Source organism: Salvelinus namaycush, chromosome 27, assembly GCF_016432855.1.
Source record: "Salvelinus namaycush isolate Seneca chromosome 27, SaNama_1.0, whole genome shotgun sequence".
NCBI classification, from domain to species: Eukaryota; Metazoa; Chordata; class Actinopteri; order Salmoniformes; family Salmonidae; genus Salvelinus; species Salvelinus namaycush.
Window position 1 is genome coordinate 31,795,019 of NC_052333.1, and position 22,924 is coordinate 31,817,942.

General features: G+C 43.4%; 1 protein-coding gene across 1 annotated transcript; it reads right to left on the reverse strand.

Annotated features, from left to right (window-relative positions):
- Nucleotides 1–1,230: 1,230 nt before the first annotated feature.
- On the reverse strand, nucleotides 1,231–22,315 carry LOC120022727 (zinc finger protein 91-like). The gene is made up of 2 exons (XM_038966715.1): nucleotides 21,452–22,315; nucleotides 1,231–6,839 (listed from the first exon to the last, which is right to left on the reverse strand). The coding sequence occupies exon 2, from the start codon at nucleotides 6,413–6,415 to the stop codon at nucleotides 2,384–2,386; it is 4,032 nt and encodes a 1,343-aa protein (XP_038822643.1). The 5' UTR covers nucleotides 6,416–6,839; nucleotides 21,452–22,315; the 3' UTR covers nucleotides 1,231–2,383.
- Between the last annotated feature and the right edge of the window lie 609 nt (nucleotides 22,316–22,924).

Consider the following 22,924-nt stretch of genomic DNA (forward strand, 5'->3'; position numbering starts at 1 on the left):
TGCTATCTTAAAAAGTGCTTAAAACACACCCCTGTATGCATTAGACCTACAAGCCACTAGATGGAGTCAATAGTGCGGTTTTTAAGAGCAAAAATATCAAATGCCACAATCAACACATTTAAAACATGGACAAATATTTACACGGATGAATCAATCCTTGATTTGTGAATATGGTGCGAATACGTTATAGCATGGATACTTTTAATGTGCATGCATAACTTCATTTTTAAAAAATATGTAAACTGCAATGTTTCTCACACAAAATATTCCCCTCCCTCTCTGATTAGGTTTCTGTAAGCATTCATAAAAGGGTCTCATATGGCCATCTAGAGGACACTGAATAATATTACCCCAGTCATTTTCCAACCACAGCTGCATGCCTGCCCATCCTCTCAACAGAAATCAAATGTTACTAAGAGTTTGATGTGTATCACACCACTGACACTATGATAATCTGACTGAAGTGTTAAATGCAGGCCCTGCCAAACTGGTGACCAAATACAGTATATTATAAAATAAAGGACTTTTGGAAAGTGAATTCTAGCAAATGCACACATATACAATCTCCCAGATACAGAGGAAAACTCTCAGAACAGCCGGTTGTGAGCCTTTGGCACTAAACAGCCGTACTCATCTACTGGGCTTTTTCCCCTCCGTTTCTAATTGAGTGTGGCACTGCACAGGGCATGTGCCAACACGTGAGCTGTAAACATCTCTGCAGTGTAAGGTAAGGACAGCGCACTGTGTGGAGCACCTTGCAGTTTTGCCATTTATTTGAACCTACTTAAATGATCAACATATAGGAAGGTAAATACAAACAGTGAAATGTGTAGGAGCGATCATTTGTGCATTGGCAAAAAGAAAGAGTTCAGAATTGCTCTAGATTTAAATCAGTGGTATTCATAACTTTTTTCAGCGGGGACCCATTTATTTTATTTTTAAATCAGTATATTTTGATTGTCACATCAACAAATTGCCTGCAATTAATTACATTTCTCTCCTATCAAAATTAAGAGAATCAAGTAATACACATTTAATCATTCAAATATTATTTTTCTAATTATCTTTCTCATTAACATTAGTACATGTATTTTTTTAATGATCTTTCTCAATAACTTTTGTATATTGTCCAATATATTGTATATTTTTGCCCACTGCATTTCCCCTGCAACCCCACTAGGGGGAGACTTTGAATACCATCAATTTAAATAATAGTAAGGGAAAGCATGATGACATTTTAAAGTTTTTTTATTGAATTTTTAAGGGTTTCAACAATTCACTTTAGGCAAAGAAAACGATAGTTATTTAGTAATAATATTTCATGTTTTAGTTTACTGAAAGGAAAACACCGGGGGACAGGACCTAAGTAATGAACAATGTGTACACGTGTTACGGGATAGGGCTTAACTAAATGGGGTAGGGAAGGAAAAAAAAAATAATCACACTGATACATATATTCATCATCCTCACATTGTTTTACAAAGATAGTCCCAAAACATATTCCCACCCACCCATACAATAGCAACAATGACAAAATAAATGATACTTGGAGTAAAAAAAAAACAGCAAATAATCAATATATAATAAAATATAATACGAATTGTACAGTACACTCCGGTTGTTCCCATTATCCATTCCTGACACCTAAGTCCCATTGTTTTCCCCTATATATGATGGAAGTGTACAGAAAAATGGTCTCTCATTCCATTCTGATCCATTCCAACCTGTTCAGCTAGCCAGTTTTGCACAATTTTACCGATTGGTTTGACAAGATACGTCCAGTTACACTAAGTGATTATTCAATTCAGTGAGTCAAGTTTCATAACAGGAGTGACTAATTGACAACTATCTTTTATCGGTTCAAATAGTTTCTTAGACTGACTTGCTCACCAGACAATTGTTTTTGCTTCAGGCCAAACATCTGTACGAAAAAAAATCTCTATGGGGAACAAAAGAAAAACACATAGTACAGAACAAAAGACAAATACTATTACTGTTTAACTGTGAATAATGACAGAAAACATAAAACATCAGTACTTTTGGTACTCCACTCTTACTAGTATGCATTCATAATCCCAGACCAAACACAGCTAACAAAAATGATACTGTGGTTGAATGCATTTTAGAAGAAAAGAGGTGCTACTCAAACACTCACATGATCTAGAATCCTCTCTCCGCTTTGGGGAAGCAAAGACAGACGGATGGTGCTTTTGATGTTGGCCTTTAAAAAGTCCATGTTATCTTACAAACATCTCTGCTATAGTAAGGATTGTATGAATGTAGAGGGGATATACGGTAGTTATACTAAGCCTGTTGCCCACATCTTTAAAACTTGCTAGTTCTTGCTTGCTTTTTAGTTAAAAAATCCTAGACTAGAAAATAATTAGTGGCTGTATTCAGTCACCACTGTTGTTCTCCCAGGCTGGCCCTCCTGAACCGCTTCTTCCGCTGTCTTCTCAACAACCTCTCTTGGGGGCAAGTTCACGTTCAAGCCCCAGCTTCCACTACCTAAGAGAGATTGACCCCGGCAAGCAACCCTGTGCCTCTCCAGAAGAGATCCATTCCAGAAGCGGGAGCGGCATTTGGGACATGAGAACCGCCCTTGGGAAAGGTGACGTCCACGATGAATGAGGGCTTTCCGTAACGTCCGAGAACGCTTTCCGCAGACCGAGCACTTCAGACGGGCCTGGTGGCCGTTATTTCTTGGAGGATGCCTCACACAACGATGGATCAAAAGTTTGGCCTGACTGGCGAATGTGGTGCTGGGGCAGTATTGGCATGGAAAACGTTTTATGGGGACTTCCATAGATGACAGCCCACTGACCTTAACCACACCTCCGCACCATTGTCTAACTCTATACCCTCCTCTCATCCTCAGGAGCTGGGCGAGCAGTTTCTTTTGCTTAAGCTTCTCATGCATTATTCCTTTTTTCCGCTTCATCAGTTTGAGTCTCCTGCTCGTGGCCTTATTCAAGGCAACACCTACTAGTTGCCCCCCTCTCATTATACTTTGATATTCAACCCTCCTTTTTCTCTCTCTTTTTCTCTTGCCACCAACCCATCCTTCTTGGGACTGGAACTGAAAAGGGCGGTGTTGACCTTGGGAGGATTGGTTTGGCATGTAGGAGCCAGACGGATAATTTGAGGGGTGGCCTGATTCAAAAAGAGGGATGTACTCAGCTGCTTGGGAAGAATGTTGGGTTCCACCAGCAGGTGGGTTTGCCGAACCAGTGCGGCCCAATCCATGCTGCGATTGCCTGTGCCTGGACAAGCTGTTAGAATAGGCGAAAGCCTTCCCGCATACCTCACAGCAGAAATTCTTTTCACCCCTTATTCCACCACCATGGACAGTTTGTTGATGGGCTGTCAGGTGGAACTGATGGCAGAAGGATTTCCAGCATGTTGTGCATGTATAGAGCTTCTGAGGGGGCTGAGTGGACGAGCTAGACCCCTGAGACTTATCTTGAGGGTACGGATAATAAGATTGAGAGTTTGCTTGATTTCCATCTAGATTATTAACCCCGCCATGGCCCTTAGCAATTTTTCCTCCTGGTGTACCATCCAATTCCACTTTTGTGTGTAATTTTCCATGTCTCACCAAGCTCTGAGCGTAAGCAAACTCTTTACCACATAGGTCACATTTGTAGTTCTTCTGACCAGAATGCACAGTGGAATGTTTAGTAAGATGGAAGTACTCCCGGAACTCTTTCCCACAAACATCACACCGGTGTGGCTTTTCACCTGTGTGAACACGGTCATGCCGACGTAGGGTCTCACGTCTCCTGAACCCTTTACCACATACTCCGCATGAATATGGCCGTTCTCCCTCTCCACGACTTCTTCTTTGTCTAACTATGATTCCATCAGGTCCTGGTTCTCTCTTCTGCCGAGGCTTGCGGGGCTTTTTCGGTTTAGCATTCATCATCTGCTGGCTTGGATGGGTTAAAGGCATGGTAGAGCCACTACCTGCTCTGTAGGTCTTGTCGATTTCAGATGTAGATGATGGACCACCTGGTGAGACTCCCATATTCCCAAAGCCAAGTCCTCCAAGCAAACCTCCAATGATGTCTCTTCGCTCCTCTCCTCGACTCTCGCCAGTACTTATCTCGCAGGAGGCAGCGGCAGCTGCTGCAATTGCAGACATGGCACTGCTAGTGACCTCATCCTCAGAGTCATCCAATAGAGATGAAAGAGGAAGATGAGGCTGCTGTTGATGGAGATGGTGTTGTTGTTGACTTTGAGGGTGTGGGTGTAAGGTAGGAGCCAAGGGTGCTTTTCTAAGTGTCTGGCTTGACATCTCACTGCTATGGGAGCTCTCTCCAGAATAACAAGATTGGTTAGCCTGCTGTCGTCGGTAGTCATCCACACTGTAGGATGGTTGGTAGGATGGCCGGTTCCTTGAATAATCCGTGCCATATTTGCTCGCTCCATCTCGTTGGTAATCACCTGTACCACTGCCTCCAGCCACCATTTCAGTTTTGCTGCTACTTGCACTTGATGAGCTTTGATTTTCACCACTACCGCTTGGTCTGGGCCGCGAATTCCTTCCAGGCTTTCCACAGGTGCCAGACGCAGCATGATTTAGCAAAGAGGTGCTCTCTCGGAAGCAGCGACCACAAGCAGGGCATCGGAAAGGCTTATCATCATGGATCTTCTCATGCCTAGTGAGGGACTCACGGCGGTTGAAAGACCGTTGACAGACACCACATGCAAATGGACGAGCCCCTGAATGGATAACACCATGCTGGAGAAGGTGTCCTCTTTTCTTGAATCCCTTTCCACATTCGGTGCAACAGAACGTTTTGTCTTCGCTTGAAGTGTCTGGCTTGGCATCTTCAGAAGTCAAACCATGACTACGGAGATGCCTTCGAAGGCTTGTAAGATGACTGAAGGTCTTTCCACATTCACCACAGTGGTAGATGGCTTCAGGGTCAGGTTGACAAGGCATGGAGGCCATGGGATTTGCAGGTTTAGGTAGCTGTGAATCATTAGCTACCAGCACCGAGGCTGTGGATGAAGAAGGGGCTGAGGAGGAAGAGGAGGAGACTGTTGAGGAAGACTGTGTTGATGAAGAGAGGACTGATGAATGGTTATTACCAAGGCTGGTTATGGCTCCTCCTACAAGGCCCGGTTGAATGATTGAATTTTGACTGTGTTCAGTGGAGCTGCTGTGGCAGTTACTACCACTGCTACTGCTGTGACTAGTGCCATCTGCTTTTCTCTGAGGAAGGTAGCCAGCCATAGCCTTCTTTCTCCTGCTACCACCACTTCCACCAGACCCAGATCCACTGTCTCCTTTCCCTTCATCTTTCGAAAGTGATAAATGGAGTGGTAGAGGGAGAGGCATACCACTAGCTTCTTGTTGCATCAACGAAGCCAGCTGGTTGGAGGAGAGAACTGGAATACCTTGGAAATCAAAGCCACCCAGAGACGACGGCTGAGGTGTTGGGTGAAGAGGATGGTGTGGGTGGCTATGGCTGTGAGGGTGAGATAAAGCATGGGGTGCTAATGGTTGCTGCTGCTGTTGAGGTTGGGGAGTGGAGTGACTATGACTGTGAGAGGAGTGAAGAGCTGGAGGTGGGGCGAGGGCTGAGTTTGAGTCACTAGCTCCTTGGCCCAAACCCAGGCCAAGATGGTTATGACCCCCTTGTTGAACCAGAAACTGCTCCAGACTGCTGTTAGTCGGGACCCCAGAAAGAAAGTACTGATTGGCGGCAAGCATGCAACTGAACTGCTGATGTAAGCTACGTGGATCAGACTGCCCAACAAGTGGTTGCCCTAGGGAGGACACTGCACTGCCAGGGTTGTTACTGGTGGACGATGAAGATGACGGGGAGGGTGAGGAGGATGGTCCAGGTGAGGCTTGGGGAACAGAGAGGCCAGGGTGTAAAGGTGGCGGTGGGGGAGCCGATGTAACCACTCCTCCAATAACACCAGACCCTCCACTGCTACTACCACCAAAGTCAAAACGTCCCATTCCCGAGTGCAGCTGCTCTTGGGCTAGTGCTGCTTCTGCAGGGTGAAACGGACGTAAGAATTGTGGGTATCCCGCAGCAGAGCTCCCACTCCCACTACTGCTCATCTTACTGGATTTCCGTGAACTATGCGAGGTTGAGGACTGGCTCTGGTGTGATATTGGTGGAGGTGGGGCACTCATTTTGGCAAATATCGATGAAGAATCAGCAAAAGCATTACTTCTAGACCCCTGAAGAGACCCCAGACCGAGCCCAGAGAGAAGAGCCCCTGACGACTCCCCCTGCTGTTGGTGCTGCTGCTGAAGCTGTTGCTGGTGCTGAAGTTGGACTTGCTGTTGGTGCTGCAACTGTCTTTCCAATCCAAGGCCTTTAAACTGGTGGGCTTGGTGTCCACTTAGCATATCTAGAATGTCCAAGGGGTACTTACTGAACTGGAACATCTCCCACTCACTGATGGGAGGTTTTTCCTGGGTCACTCGCCCTACTGTTGAAGTACAACAATATCGCACCAATAATAATCTATAGCCACAACTACTGAAAGTAATGCTTCTTGAACAACTTTCTCTAGAATGACTCCCGCTGCTACCAATGTCTATCCCTTATCCCCTCTTATACAGATGAATACCTAGTGCTTGCACTTTAAACCAAGAAGAGCAGGTAAAGGTCCTTTTAAATAAATGTTGTTCCTAATTTGAAATACAATGTATAAATAGTATGCAGTCTATGTAGTGTTTGTAGATTCCTTCTTGTATAGTGGTAGTCTTTGTTTTTCACCAAAAATGTGAAGCTGTCCGCATCCAGGCGAGGAAGGATGAACAGGTGTTCCACTTCTTTGTCTGCCCGTTGATGCCACACTCTTGAAGACTGGGGGAAAACAGAAACATTGGTTAAGTCTCTTGGTTAAATAGGCCTAGAGCTTGATAGCGCCTCGGGCCAAAGTGGAGTCGGCAATTCAACGACTCAGACACTAGACGTATGTGGCAGGGTCAGGAAATCACGGACTACAAAAAGAAAACCAGCCACGTTACGGAAACCGACGTCTCGCTTCCAGACAAACTAAAACACCTTCTTTGCCCACTTTGAGGATAATACAGTGCCACCATCGTGGCCCGCTAACAAGGACTGCAGCCCCCCCCCCCCCCCCCTCTCCTTCTTTGTGGCCGACGTGACTAAGACCTTTAAACATGTTAACCCTTGCAAGGCTGCTGGCACAGACGGCATCCCTAGCTGCGTCCTCAGAGCATGCGCAGACCAGCTGGCTGGTGTGTTTACAGACCTATTCAATCGCTCCCTATCCCAGTCCGCTGTCCCCACATGCTTCAAGATGGCCACCATTGCTCCTGTACCCAAGAAGGCAAAGATAACTAAATGACTACTGCCCCGTAGCAGTCACTTCTGTCATCATGAAGCGTTTTGAGAGACTAGTCAATGATCATATCACCTCCACGCTACCTGCCACCCTAGACCCACTTTAGTTTGCATACCGCCCCAACAGGTCCACAGACGATGCAATTGCCATCACACTGCCCTATCCCATCTGGACAAGAGGAATACCTATGTAAGAATGCTGTTCATTGACTACAGCTCAGCATTCAACACCATAGTTCCCTCCAAGCTCATCATCAAGCTTGAGGTCCTGGGTCTCAACCACGCTCTGTGCAATTGGGTCCTGGACTTTGACGGGCCGCCCCCAGGTGGTGAAGGTAGGAAACAACATCTCCACTTCGCTGACCCTCAACACTGGGGCCCCAAAAGGGTGTGTGCTCAGCCCCCTTCTGTACTCCCTGTTCACCCATGAATGCGTGGCCATGCACGCCTCCAACTCAATAATCAAGTTTGCAGACGACAACAGTAGTGGGCTTGATTACCAGCGATGACGAGACAGCCTATATGGAGGAGGTGAGGGCTCTGGGAGTGTGGTGCCTGGAAAACAACCTCTCACTCAACAAAACAAAGGAGATGATCATGGACTTCAGGAAACAGCAGAGGGAGCACCCCCCTATCCACATCGAAGGGACAGTAGTGGAGAAGGTGGAAAGTTAAGTTCCTTGGCATACACATCACAGACAAACTGAAATGGTCCACCCACACAGACAGTGTGGTGAAGAAGGCGCAACAGCGCCTCCAACCTTGAGAGGCTGAAGAAATGTGGCGTGTCACCTAAAACCCTAAAAAAACTTTTACAGATGCACAATCGAGATCATTCTGTCAGTCTGTATCACCGCCTGGTTCGGCAACTGCACCGCGCTCAACCGCAAGGCTCTCCAGAGGGTGGTGCGGTCTGCACTACACATCACAGGGGGCAAACTACCTGCCCTCCAAAACACCTACAGCACCTGATGTCACAAGAAGGCCAAAAAGATCAAGGACAACAACGACCCGAGCCACTGCCTGTTCAAACCGCTACCATCCAGAAGGCGAGGTCAGTAAAGGTGCATCAAAGCTGGGACAGAGAGATTGAAAAACAGCTTCTCTCTCAAGGACATCAGACTGCTAAACAGCAATAACTAACTCAGAGAGGCTGCTGCCTACATAGAGACTCATATCACTGGCCACTTTAATAAATGGATCACTAGTCACTTTAAACAAGACCACTTTAATAATGTTTACATATCTTACATTACTCATATGTATATACTGTACATTATACCATCTATTTCACCATGCCTATGCCGCTCATCCATATATTTATATGTACATATTCTTATTCCTCCCTTTAGATTTGTGTGTATTAGGTAGTTGTTGGGAAATTGTTAGATTACTTGTTAGATATTACTGCACTGTCGGAACTAGAAGCACAAGCATTTCGCTACACTCGCATTAGCATTTGCTAACCATGTGTATGTGACCAATAAAATTTGATCCCGAGAATTGACCAAGCATCATATCAAATTATTTTAATCTCCCAGTATAGGCATACATAACCACTTACCACTAGACAAATCTCAGGAGATCTTCATTGTCTAACTTAAGATTCGTCAAAACGTAAACAAGCGTTTGTGCTTTTAAAATAGTGATTATTTACAATAATTGTATTGCCTAGAACAATGCAGCCATCAACTCTGTTAAAGGTGCATTCTGTAACATAGCCACATGCAATTACTAAGGATTGACAATTATTTAACAAAAATAATTAATGAAACACAAACGTGCCCACATTTCCAGGTCAGAATCCAGAATCAGTAACTGATTTGAAAGAGTCTCTCACATGGGTCTGCCTACCCATGTGAGAGACGCAGACTCGGTCTCAATCTTTAAGTCTTTACTGAAGACTTATCTCTTCAGTAGGTCATATGATTGAGTGTAGTCTGGCCCAGGAGTGTGAAGGTGAACGGAAAGGCTCTGGAGCAACGAACCGCCCTTGCTGTCTCTGCCTGGCCGGTTCCCCTCTCTCCACTGGGATTCTCTGCCTCTAACCCTATTACAGGGGCTGAGTCACTGGCTTACTGGTGTCTTTCATGCCGTCCCTAGGAGGGGTGCGTCACTTGAGTGGGTTGAGTTACTGACGTGATCTTCCTGTCTGGGTTGGCGCTCCCCCCCCCCCCTTGGTTTGTGCTGTGGTGGAGATCTTTGTGGGCTATACTCGGCCTTGTCTCAGGATTGTAAGTTGGTGGTTGAAGATATCCCTCTAGTGGTGCGGGGGCTGTGCTTTGGCAAAGTGGGTGGGGTTATATCCTTCCTGTTTGGCCCTGTCCGGGGGTATCATCGGATGGGGCCACAGTGTCTCCTGACCCCTCCTGTCTCAGCCTCCAGTATTTATGCTGCAGTAGTTTGTGTCGGGGGGCTAGGGTCAGTTGGTTATATCTGGAGTACTTCTCCTGTCTTATCCAGTGTCCTGTGCGAATTTAAGTATGCTCTCTCTAATCCTCTCCTTCTCTCTTTCTTTCTCTCTCTCGGAGAACCTGAGCCCTAGGACCATACGTCAGGACTACCGGGCATGATGACTCCTTGCTGTCCCCAGTCCACCTGGCCTTGCTGCTGTTCCAGTTTCAACTGTTCTGCCTGCGGTTATGGAACCCCTACCTGTCCCAGACCTGCTGCTTTCAACTCTTAATGATCGGCTATGAAAAGCCAACTGACATTTATTCCTGATTAGTATTTGACCATGCTTGTCATTTATGAACATTTTGAACATCTTGGCCATGTTCTGTTATAATCTCCACCCGGCACAGCCAGAAGAGGACTGGCCACCCCTCATAACCTGGTTCCTCTCTAGGTTTCTTCCTAGGTTTTGGCCTTTCTAGGGAGTTTTTCCTAGCCACCGTGCTTCTACACCTGCATTGCTTGCTGTTTGGGGTTTTAGGCTGGGTTTCTGTACAGCACTTCGAGATATTAGCTGATGTACGAAGGGCTATATAAAATGAACTTGATTTGATTTGATGATTTGAAGAGCAAAAAAAAAAAAACAGGACTCTGGCCCGAGAACCAAACTTGCTTGACCCAAGGGTTGTTCCATTTTATTTCAATTTGACCGCGCCTCTTGACTTGAACAAACATTTCTAAACACGTTTGGCCATGGCAGAAGCAGGGGTCGCACTTTCAAAACGCAGACCATAAAACCTGCATTTTATATTGAAATGTGTTTTCTTGCTTTAATAGTGATCAGGGGCGTGCAGCAAGTTTTTCAATGCTCTTTGGCTTGCATTATGTCAAACAGAATAGGTTAGACCCCAATTGCACTCTTTGACTCATTGGTCAAATAAAAATTGAAGCTGGGTCGTTCCATATAATTTCAATCACTTTCAAACTGCACCGCTTTTGACTTGAACAAAATCTTCAAACAAGTTTGCCCATGGTGGAAGTGGTCAGAAAGTGACTTTTTGGACCTGGATGCCAAAACAGGTGCTCGAAGTTTACCCATTTTGCATACCCCACCCTACCATGAGATGTCATCACTGAAAAAAATAAACAGTTACGTTTGATTTCATTTGAAAGCTTACAAAACAGGGTTGTCAAACCATTTTTCTTTTTACGTCAATTATATATTTTTTAACTAAACCCAGATTCTCATTTTCACAAACGTACCCTGGATAAGGAATGTGGCAAACGGACAATTTTTCTTAACATATAAGCGTAAACAGTTTTACGTTTACGGTTTTCCATTAAAAAAAGAGAAGGCAATTCATAAAATTCCATGTGAATTTACAATGCAGCTGTGCTGCTGCCAGCAACGGTTTGGGTCTCACCGTGCATCCCTTTCAGATAGTTAAAATAAAGATTCAACCATTTAGAATGTTATATTGTTTTTGTGCATCTCTGAGCAATGTTCCATCGATTCCCTGGGTCAATTCATGTTTATCTGAGATATTGCCATTCAAGCAAGCAGAAATTCAGTTGGTATGACGTAGCATTAAGATAGAGCCGCTCTCACCACACTGGAAGTTAACAGGAATACGACTTTTAGATCGGAAAAACATGTCAGATTGTCTTTTCTCCAATGAGCCATTGATCATATTTTTGTGATATACACTGCTCAAAAAAATAAAGGGAACACTTAAACAACACAATGTAACTCCAAGTCAATCACACTTCTATGAAATCAAACTGTCCACTTAGGAAGCAACACTGATTGACAATAAATGTCACATGCTGTTGTGCAAATGGAATAGACAAAAGGTGGAAATTATAGGCAATTAGCAAGACACCCCCAAAAAAGGAGTGATTCTGCAGGTGGTGACCACAGACAACTTCTCAGTTCCTATGCTTCCTGGCTGATGTTTTGGTCACTTTTGAATGCTGGCGGTGCTCTCACTCTAGTGGTAGCATGAGACGGAGTCTACAACCCACACAAGTGGCTCAGGTAGTGCAGTTCATCCAGGATGGCACATCAATGCGAGCTGTGGCAAAAAGGTTTGCTGTGTCTGTCAGCGTAGTGTCCAGAGCATGGAGGCGCTACCAGGAGACAGGCCAGTACATCAGGAGACGTGGAGGAGGCCGTAGGAGGGCAACAACCCAGCAGCAGGACCGCTACCTCCGTCTTTGTGCAAGGAGGTGCACTGCCAGAGCCCTGCAAAATGACCTCCAGCAGGCCACAAATGTGCATGTGTCAGCATATGGTCTCACAAGGGGTCTGAGGATCTCATCTCGGTACCTAATGGCAGTCAGGCTACCTCTGGCGAGCACATGGAGGGCTGTGCGGCCCCACAAAGAAATGCCACCCCACACCATGACTGACCCACCGCCAAACCGGTCATGCTGGAGGATGTTGCAGGCAGCAGAACGTTCTCCACGGCGTCTCCAGACTCTGTCACGTCTGTCACATGTGCTCAGTGTGAACCTGCTTTCATCTGTGAAGAGCACAGGGCGCCAGTGGCGAATTTGCCAATCTTGGTGTTCTCTGGCAAATGCCAAACGTCCTGCACGGTGCTGGGCTGTAAGCACAACCCCCACCTGTGGACGTCGGGCCCTCATACCACCCTCATGGAGTCTGTTTCTGACCGTTTGAGCAGACACATGCACATTTGTGGCCTGCTGGAGGTCATTTTGCAGGGCTCTGGCAGTGCACCTCCTGGCACAAAGGCGGAGGTAGCGGTCCTGCTGCTGGGTTGTTGCCCTCCTACGGCCTCCTCCACGTCTCCTGATGTACTGGCCTGTCTCCTGGTAGCGCCTCCATGCTCTGGACACTACGCTGACAGACACAGCAAACCTTTTTGCCACAGCTCGCATTGATGTGCCATCCTGGATGAACTGCACTACCTGAGCCACTTGTGTGGGTTGTAGACTCCGTCTCATGCTACCACTAGAGTGAGAGCACCGCCAGCATTCAAAAGTGACCAAAACATCAGCCAGGAAGCATAGGAACTGAGAAGTTGTCTGTGGTCACCACCTGCAGAATCACTCCTTTTTTGGGGGTGTCTTGCTAATTGCCTATAATTTCCACCTTTTGTCTATTCCATTTGCACAACAGCATGTGAAATGTATTGTCAATCAGTGTTGCTTCCTAATTGGACAGTTTGATTTCACAGAAGTGTGATTGACTTGGAGTTACATTGTGTTGTTTAAGTGTTCCCTTTATTTTTTTGAGCAGTGTAAATACCTAGAGAAATGTGTAATTTAACAAAAGGGTTTAACACATTTCTCCCATTTGTCTGCCTCTTCAGTCCAGGGTGAATTGCATGGTGCCGTTGTGAATGTCAGACTGCATCGATCGGCAGGTTGAACATGGTGAGATTGTAGACTGGTAAATCGATAGTTAGTGCAGTTTGTTTAGGTGATTTTACAGCTCTCTCCTTCACAGGCTGATATTGACTTTGGTATTATTGTGTATACATTATATATTATTGTGTATACATATACATTTGCTAGCTAGCTACCTAGCCAGCCAGCCCACAGAGACAGCATTGCGGGTTTTGTAGTTGACTTGAGCTGAAACAGATTTCCACATGTTGCTACCAACCTTATAAACAAAATGAAACGTGTTCACCCACAAAAAAAAATTCTCACATATTAGTGTTATGCAAATGAGTGGTTTGGTGGAATTTTATTTTTTAAAGCATTGCACCTGTTCTACCATTACTGTACCTCAACTCAAGTTAGATTTTCCTTCTCAAAGTATTGCCACACAGGACATCGCTGTGGTCACTTACCTTTCTCTGCCATTTTTCCAACTGTTAACGACAATGACGTGGTGGAGAGTCGACTCCAAAATAATTGTTTCCTCGAATCCTTGCACGTCTAGTGTGAAGACTCCTAAGATTCTGTATTTTTGGAACGCAGGAGACTGACTAGTTGCCATACCTTCAAGAACACAAACACAATTTTCAGTGAGCTAGTGAGGGACGGAGGGAGACAGAATAGGAAGATCAGCCGCCAGACACAGAGTCAGAACCGTGCACTAGGCCTATCTGACAGCAATCAAAAGCTGTATTTCACAATGGAATCCTGTATATCACAATTTCTTGGCTTGCAATGTCTCACAACTTCAGTAAAGCAGGGCCTATCATCAATGAATAGGCTAGGATATTGAGATGAGCTAGACGCAACACTTCGATCTCATAGTATCTGCGCATGTGCACGGGTTCGCTTTACGCTGTTCACAGCGTGGTAGCCAGGGCACCAAGACAAAGAAGAAGTTGAGCCTTAGTTGATGCGGAAATTGACCCACTATGTTGTTGTTCTTTCTGCATCCACGCAAAAACAAACAAAACATTTTCCGTTATGGATCTTTAACGTTAAGATCCAAATTTTCGTTTAAATAGTTTAACGTTTACAACACTACCTTAGACTAGGGCTGGGTGATATGGCTAAAATATCACTTTTTTTGTTGAATGGCGCCATTTCAAGTTTTTGAATAATAAAAGTAAAAAACTTGCTTTATGAGTAGTGTGACCCTAGGGTGGCAACACTAAGTGATTTCATTGGGTCTTTCTGCATTCTGATTGTTTCATACTCTTCAATTCAACTAAAAATAATTTTTCAGCATTATCACACATTTCTGCTTTTCCTGCACTCATTTGAGATCATTTCCACACTGCCACGTAGTGCTCCACGATATCGGCAAACAACCTATGCCTTATTTTTAACCAAATGTTGCAATTGCAATTTGACTTGCGATTTAGAGGAAAACACTTGGGTGAACTGTTAGAATCATGGAAATAGAATGAATATTCTAATTCTATAGTTAGAATATAATAGTGGGCACTTTAAATAAAGTGTTTGACATGACAACGAATGAAAATGCCAAGGAGGAGTTATTGTGACAGGGTAGGAAACAAAGAGTTGACAAGTGTTTCCTAGGGGAACCTTAAGCTTTGACCGACTGGCAAGCGTCTTCACTGACATTTTCAACCTCTCCCTGACCGAGTCTGTAATACCTACATGTTTCAAGCAGACCACCATAGTCCCTGTGCCCAAGAAAGCAAAGGTAACCTGTCTAAATGACTACCGCCCCGTAGCACTCACATCGGTAGCCCTGAAGTCCTTAGAAAGGCTGGTCATGGCTCACATCAACACCATCATCCCGGATACCATAGACCCAATCCAATTCTCATACATCCCCAACAGATCCACAGATGACGCCATCTCAAATCGCACTCCACGCTGTCCTTTCCCACTTTGACAAAAGGAACACCTATGTGAGAATGCTGTTCATTGACTACAGCTCAGCGTTCAACACCATAGTGTCCAGAAAGCTCCTCACTAAGCTAAGGACCCTGGACATCCTGACAGGCCGCCGCCAGGTGGTATGGGTAGGCAACACAACATCTGCCAAGCTGATCCTCAACATGGGGGCCCCTCAGGTGTGCGTGCTTAGTCTCATCCTGTACCCGTTCACCCACAACTGCATGGCCAAGCACGACTCCAACACCATCATTAAGTTTGCTGACGACATCAGTGGTAGGCTTGATTGACAACAATGAGACAGCCTATAGGGAGGTGGTCAGACACCTGGCAGTGTTGTGCCAAGACAATAAACTCTCCCTCAACGTGATAAAGACATAGGAGCTGATCGTGGACTACAGGAAAAGAAGGGTCGAACACGTCCCCATTCACATCGACGGGGCAGTAGTGGAGCGGGTCGAGAGTCAAGTTCCTTGGTGTCCACATTACCAACAAACTACCATTGTCCAAACACACCAAGACAGTCGTGAAGAGGGCACGACAACACCTTTTCCCCCTCACGAGACTGAAAAGATTTGGCATGGTTCCCCAGATCCTCAAAAAGTTAGTTGCACCATTGAGAGCATCCTGACCGGTTGCATCACCGCCTGGTATGGCAACTGCTCGGCATCCGACCATAAGGCGCTACAGAGGGCAGTGCGTACGGCCCAATACATTACTGGGGCCAAGCTTCCTGCCTCCCAGGACCTAGTCACTTTAATAATGTTTACATATTGCTTTTTCATATGTATATACTGTATTTTAGTCAATGCCATTCCGACATTGCTCATCCTAATATTTATATATTTCTTAATTCCAATCTTTTACTTTTAGATGTGCGTATTGTTAAGATATTACTGCATTTCGATACAACCACAATAACATCTGCTAAATATGTATATGTGACCCAAAAAATTAAATTTGATATCAAGTTTAGCCAACTTGGATCTAGGTAAAATTTCACAAGCTCTGAATTCAGCTAACGAGGCAAAACAGTTGAATTGTTATGAACACAACCTGTCCGTCTCCAACTGTTTGAAAAGCATGCTAGCCTGTCCACTTTGTTCAGATGTTGAAATCAAGTGGCCTACCTTATTTCTCAGAATGAGAATGAGTTGCCAATTCCTTATATAATTGTTTTATGCTTATTGCACACAGACTAAACAGCTAGTATAACGATCTTTAATAACTGACTAAAATGCTGCTAGCAATACGTGGTACCGTAATGCACGCGCGACAATCAGAATTAATTCTCCAGAATGAATGTTAATTTGGTACATACGTTTTAGTAGTGTCTGCTCGGCTCGAAATTTGAGGAGTTGAAACATAAAAAGGGTATGGTTCGAAAGTTAACTTCTCTATTATAGTAAAATTGTCTCTCCATGTGTTTCGGTGTCCATATGACTGATTCTGTTGGACAAAACCTGAAATGCAAAATAGCAAGTTGAAACAGTTTGTCAGAGAGGAAGAAGTGATCTCTCAACTTGGGAGAAAGAGGCAAAGCATGAGGTTTCCCTCTCGCCAGAATCTGTCCAAAATAAGCCCAATGCGTTTCTATGCGCTTATTTTGAACCTAAGCTTGTCGCCTGTCTTCCCACCTTTGGGACTTCCGACTCCCATTGTTAGGGTGGAGAAGTGAGCATCTCATCATTATATACAACTCTCTGATGTAAATGGGAAGGTGCAGAGCACAGGAGCGAACAAGACGAGACCAAAAAGACAACATGAGAACAAGCGGACATAAACTTTCATAAAAACAAAAAATAATTTGATATATATTGGCCAGTCCTTACATTCAAATACCGTTATAGAAGGTAAAGTAAAAACAAAAACCGGTCTGTGCATCAATGCGGGTATATTGTAAAATACGGTATATCGCCCAGCCCTACCCTAGACCTTATTTTACATTGGAAGCATTTGTGTTGTGCCCGTCATCGGTTGAGACAGCATACTCGAATACGGGGTGGGTAGCATTTCAATCATAGAAATAGAATTCATAGAATGGACCTATCCCTTCAGACACCTGCAACTTATCTGGTACACCATTGACATTTCAATTTAATTGAAACTAACTTCCAATTACTACCAGTAAGAAGGCAGCTGGTGCACCCACTGTCGACTGTCAACTTGAATGGAAATATATTATCGACATTTCAATAGGTTTGCACTGGAAGATTGACAGTTTAAAAAAAGTCCAATGCAACCTTTCTCAAAATAAAATAGTTTCTAGGCAACAATTAAGTACCTTCCTGTGATTGTTTTCAGTCAAAATGGTCAAAAAGAAACAAAAATAGCTTCTTAACAAACACCAATTGCTCAAGCAAGAATTTTGCTGTGACTTTCTGGGAGTGGTGTGAGTGGGGAGGGAAAACTGAAAACTAGCCGTTATTGGCAGAGAGATTTGGAATAGGGATACAAGTTTCGGTCAATTTTGCTGTCAACTAACCAACCCCCAAGAACCGGTTAACAAGCGGTTAAATTCGTTCCAAACAGTAAAATGACCTGATCAACAGAAAATACTATGCATGGGTAAAATGAGCAGATATTTTTCATTAAGAGCCTAAAAAACAAGCAACAATAGCAAGCCTATGGTCTCATATTATTTAACATGCAACTACTGTAATGAAGCAATGTAATACATTATTTGCCTAAATGCAATTTGCAGGAAACCGCTGTTCTATAAGACGCCCCTGACACAAGCCTTTTAATGTGACTGAAACGAACACCCCCATTAGAAACGTAGAAAGAGGTAAACTGTAAATATGCAACAACTAGGAACAAAGTTGATATGAAAAGCAGTAGAACAGGAGATAAATGCTGTGAAACTTTTTTGGTTGTTAGCTTAGCTGTTGTTAGCTACTTAGTGCTGCTACTCTGTCTCCCACAGCTCCCTGCAGTGAGTCTGAGTAGCCTAGCAACGAGTCTCCACTCATTTGCTCATGGATCACTGACTAAAGACAGCCATTCTTTGGCGTAAGAAAGCTACTTTCTAACTCTATAAACTCACTGTACATTACTATTTTCTGCAAAATAACAATTCTGGTCGACTCCGACACTGTTCCCGTTTTATGACTGACGAGATTTATTAAAATTCTGACACTAATTGAATTACGCAAATTAATTAACCTAGACTGATAAGCATGACCGGTCAAATGTATTTTCAGCGGCTAATGGTTATGTACGTACGGTCACTGTGGGTACGACGTCATCGATGCACTCGGAAGAATCCCAGAACATATTCCAGTCTGTGCTAGCAAAATAGTCCTGTAACTTAGAATCTGCTTCATCTGGTCACTTTCTTATTGACCGAGTCACTGGTGCAGCCTGTTTTAGTTTTCGCTTGTAAGCAGGAATCAGGAGGATAGAATAGTGGTCAGATTTGCCAAATGGAGGGCGAGCTTTGTACACATCTGTGTGTGGAGTAAAGGTGGTCTAGAGTTTTTCCCCCTCTGGTTGCACATTTAACATGCTAGTAGAAATGAGGTAAAAACAAATTTGAGTTTCCCTGCATTAAAGTCCCAGGCCACTAGTAGCGCCGCCTCTAAATGAGCGTTTTCCTGTTTGCTTATGGCGGTATACAGCTCATTGAGTGCGGTCTTAGTGCCAGCATAGGTTTGTGGTGGTATATAGACAGCTACGAAAAAGACAGATGAAAACTCTCTTGGTAAATAGCGTGGTCTACAGCTTGTCATGAGATACTCTACCTCACGCAACAGCTGTTCACAAATATACATAGACCGCCACCCCTTGTCTTACCAGAGGCCGCTGTGCTATCCTTGCCGAAAAAGTTTCAAACCCGCCAGCTGTATGTTATCCATGCCGTCGTTCAGCCACGACTCGGTGAAACATAAGATATTACAGTTTAATGTCCCGTTGGTAATATCGCCATTCCGCATCTGCGGTGAAAGGTGGCTAAATTAACCTTGGTATGGCCATCTTAAAACAATTCCATGTTAGTTTAGAACCTAGAGGGTTAACCCGTCTCATCCCCTTCATCTAGACTGATTAAAGTGGATTTAACAATAAGGGATCATAGCATTCACCTGGTACATCTATGTCATGGAAAGAGCAGGTGTTCTTAATGTTTTGTATACACAGTGTATATGAACAAAATCTGAGTTTACATGTTCCTAGATAAATGTAATTTAAAAAAAAATGTTTTATTAAAAAAAATGTATTTCAATAAATCATAAGATTTAAAAAAAGAAATCCTGTTTGTAAGCTTTCAAATGATATCAAACTCAACCTTTTTCAGTGATGAAGTCTCATGGTAGGGTGGACTTTGCAAATTGGGTCAAAATTGAGCAATCTCCTGAATGTTTTGGCATTCAGATCCAAAATGTCACTTTCTGACCACTTCCACCATGGGAAAACATGGAAGGTTTCATTCAAATCAAAAGGGGTTCAGTAAAGAAGTTTTTGAAATCATATGGAACAACCCAGCTGTTAGTTCAGCCAATCATACTTTCCTCTTGCACCTCTGGTTTGCTTTGAAAATAGGAGACGTGAATTCAGTGTGTGCAGTTAATTATGTGCAATCCTGGTCCTAGGGGTCCACATCTAGCCCAGCTAGATTCAATTAACCAACAAGTCCTTTATTAGTCTAGTTGAGCTGTGCAGATGTGTACGGGCAAAGCTGCCTATAAATATATTCAATGGAAATCAGGGCGGCAGGTAGCCTAGTGGTTAGAGCGTTGGAGTAGTAACCAGAAGGTTGCAAGATCGAATCCCCGAGCTGACAAGGTAAAAATCTGTCGTTCTGCCACCGAACAAGGCAGTTAACCCACTAGGCCGTCATTGAAAATAAGAAATTTGTTCTTAACTGACTTGCCTAGTTAAATAAAGACAAAATAAAAACACTGGTGTGGTCTAAATAATTTTTTGCCTCCTTTACTTTTTCCCCAGGTGACTTTTCTGACTTGGTTAAAGACATGGGAGGCCTGCCACAGCTAAACAGCCACCTCACCTAGACTAATTATAGGCTACATTTCAAAATGGTAACACCAGCGCCACGTTCAGCAGGACGCAGCGTTCTGTAACGTTCAGATATAAATATGCTATGTAGAACAGACATGTGAAATAAGGAATCACGTCAGCTCTATTCATGGAATTTCTATCTGCAACGTTCAAGAACGTTTTGCAACTGAACATGGCCCTGGGCTACACTCAACCTTCAGTCTTTTAAGGTAAATATCACAGGAACCCCAGGGTGAAACTTCTGCTAGAGGACAACAGTGAATTCACTGTGTCCTTCCCCATTAACAATAGACATACAAAAACAGTTCTGTCTTGTGGCCAATTTTCCAATTACCTTTCTTGTAGGGCGATAAGGTCACCCAACCTATTGTTACCAAACAAGGAAGGTATTATAATAGCCAAGAAAATAAATAGATGACCCATATAACCCTGTGGAGGTTGGTACAATTGTCTTATGTTATAATAAACAAACAAGTAGCCTACTCCATAGATTATTTTTGTTGTCATGAAACTTTGTAAACAAATTATTTAGGCCATTTACTCCAAATCAAGTCCAAATGATTAATGGCGTTGCTCTCGTGGAATGACATTCCTTGAGCACTATAGTTAGGTCTGGCCTCATAGAAATTAAGTACTACCAGTAAAGGTATTTACATTGGACGCATGCTCTGTTTTCTCCATCATTTGCTTTTTTCGGGGGCCCACTGTGATATAATGCACAAATTGCAGATTGAAGCCTACGGGCAATGCAAATTAAATGTATGTAGCTTGTTATGAAATGATATACCATGAACTTGAAGCCATTCGTCTAAAGTACCAAGAAGGCAATCAAATAGGCCTAAATAGAATGTAGCCTGGGCCTAGATAAAATCAATTCAAAGTTTATTGGACATGTACACATATTTGCTGGTGTTATAGCAGGTGGAACGAAATGCTTATGTTACTAGCTCCAACAGTGAAGTAGAATGTTTCGCAAATGTAATACAAATACATATAAAATCAAGGAATTACAATCAGTGGATATATTAGAGTGCGCATATGAGAATCCAGAATATAAATATGTGACAGAAATTGTCATAAACTGATTGGCATGCACAGCATTTCATTTTTATGATCAACATGCTGTGCATCATTATGTAAAACAAATCGACAAAACTATGGATGATAGCTAACATGGCCATGTCTAGACCTGTATCTGATAGGTGCCAATAGCCTACTGTTGAGATATTTGCAACCATAACAGAGAATGTGTTTTCATATAACTTACAAAGGACTATTATTGTGTTTTTCAGTGACGTTCCCAGTATTTCCTAATATTTCCTGCTGGTCTGTGAAGACCTTGCCTAACTACAAGGTTATAACGTACCATTTAACAATAAACTAATTTTAAAACATCTTACCAACAGGTTTGGTGGGATGTATACGGGCTGGAGACTGGTGTAGCACTTTCTGCTTGATTGAAGACCAAAACGTGTTTACAGGTAGAAACGAATGGGTCTGCTTCCATTGATCTTCTGGTGGGTAGCAAAGTTAGCTAGACTAACTTGAAAACCCACCAAAATTGCAGGTGGTGGCAAAATTCCAAAATTAGTAGCGCGGCATTCGTCATTAGCTAACTAACGTTAGCAGGCTAACATTACCTTGTTTTATAGGTGGTTGAGTAAAGCTGTCAACCAATGCAACAATAAAAATGAAATTGGATCTGAATAAAGGAGTATTTCAATCATGTCGTTGTTAGCTAATAAATTAAAATGTCGTTTGAAAACCTGGTTGCATATGTAGCCGATGCTAAGCTAACATAGCTACCAAGCTAACAGATAGCTTGATAGCTGTCTTTTTTTAGCAAGCTAACCTTATAATTACTCATTAAAATCGCCTGTCAAAATGGTAAAAGAAAAAAAACATAGGATAAAAATGGCGCGGGGAATGCCGTGATAACTTATTTATGTCAGATAGACATTTTTCTTCATCCAGGGACAAATATTTTCAAAGGCCTGCCTCTCCATCGGCCCAAGAGGGCTGTTTTCGACTCGTTAACAAAAACTATTTCCGCTGGGTTGGCCTGCTAATTCAGATATGTCCCTTGTTTGAAGCGGTAGTTTCGATGCTTGAATCGTTAACTCTTCGAATTTACCGAAATTGGCCCTTTCTTGAGTGTTTGTCGTATTTTCATTATTTTTCTTCGGTCAAATATTTTCCGCCCCGTGTCAATTTTAGGTGTCCCCGTTTATGGACTATGCCTACGGCTGCTAATGTTCTTCGAGTTAAAATGGTAGCTTCCGGTCTGTATTCTATTTCCGGGTAGTGTCACAGGCTAAGAAGTCCAACCAACTGTGCGTGTGTGTGTGTGTGTGTGTGCGCGCGCGCGCGCGTGTTAGAGTGTGCAGAGCCATGTATTTGGAAAAAATACATGGCTGTGTGCTCGTGTTTTTTCTGAATTTGTGTATAACCCAACCAGTTTATGTATGGCCATTGCATGACCATTGCCAAATGCATTATTAAATGCATGTATTTAGTTGAGTTATGCATTTTATACACAATTGAGATTGCTTATTGCTTATATATATTTTTTTTTAATGCTTTTTTAAGGACATTTTGTCAGATTAGTTTCCATGTGTGTTTATACTGACATCATTCATACTGAATCCTCAAGGGTGACAAAGGGGAATAAAGGGACAAACGACTTCATGTTTTGGTATAAGAAAGGTTGCGAGAAAAATATCAGTGACTCCCATGTTACTAGACACTTAACAGCTGCGCATCACATATGTGAGGTAAAGCAATTAGAAATAATTAGTTCAGAGCGTGTGGCCCAGAGAGTTTTATATTCCTGGAATTTTAAGTAAACGAGTACAGTGTAATTATAGGGCCAT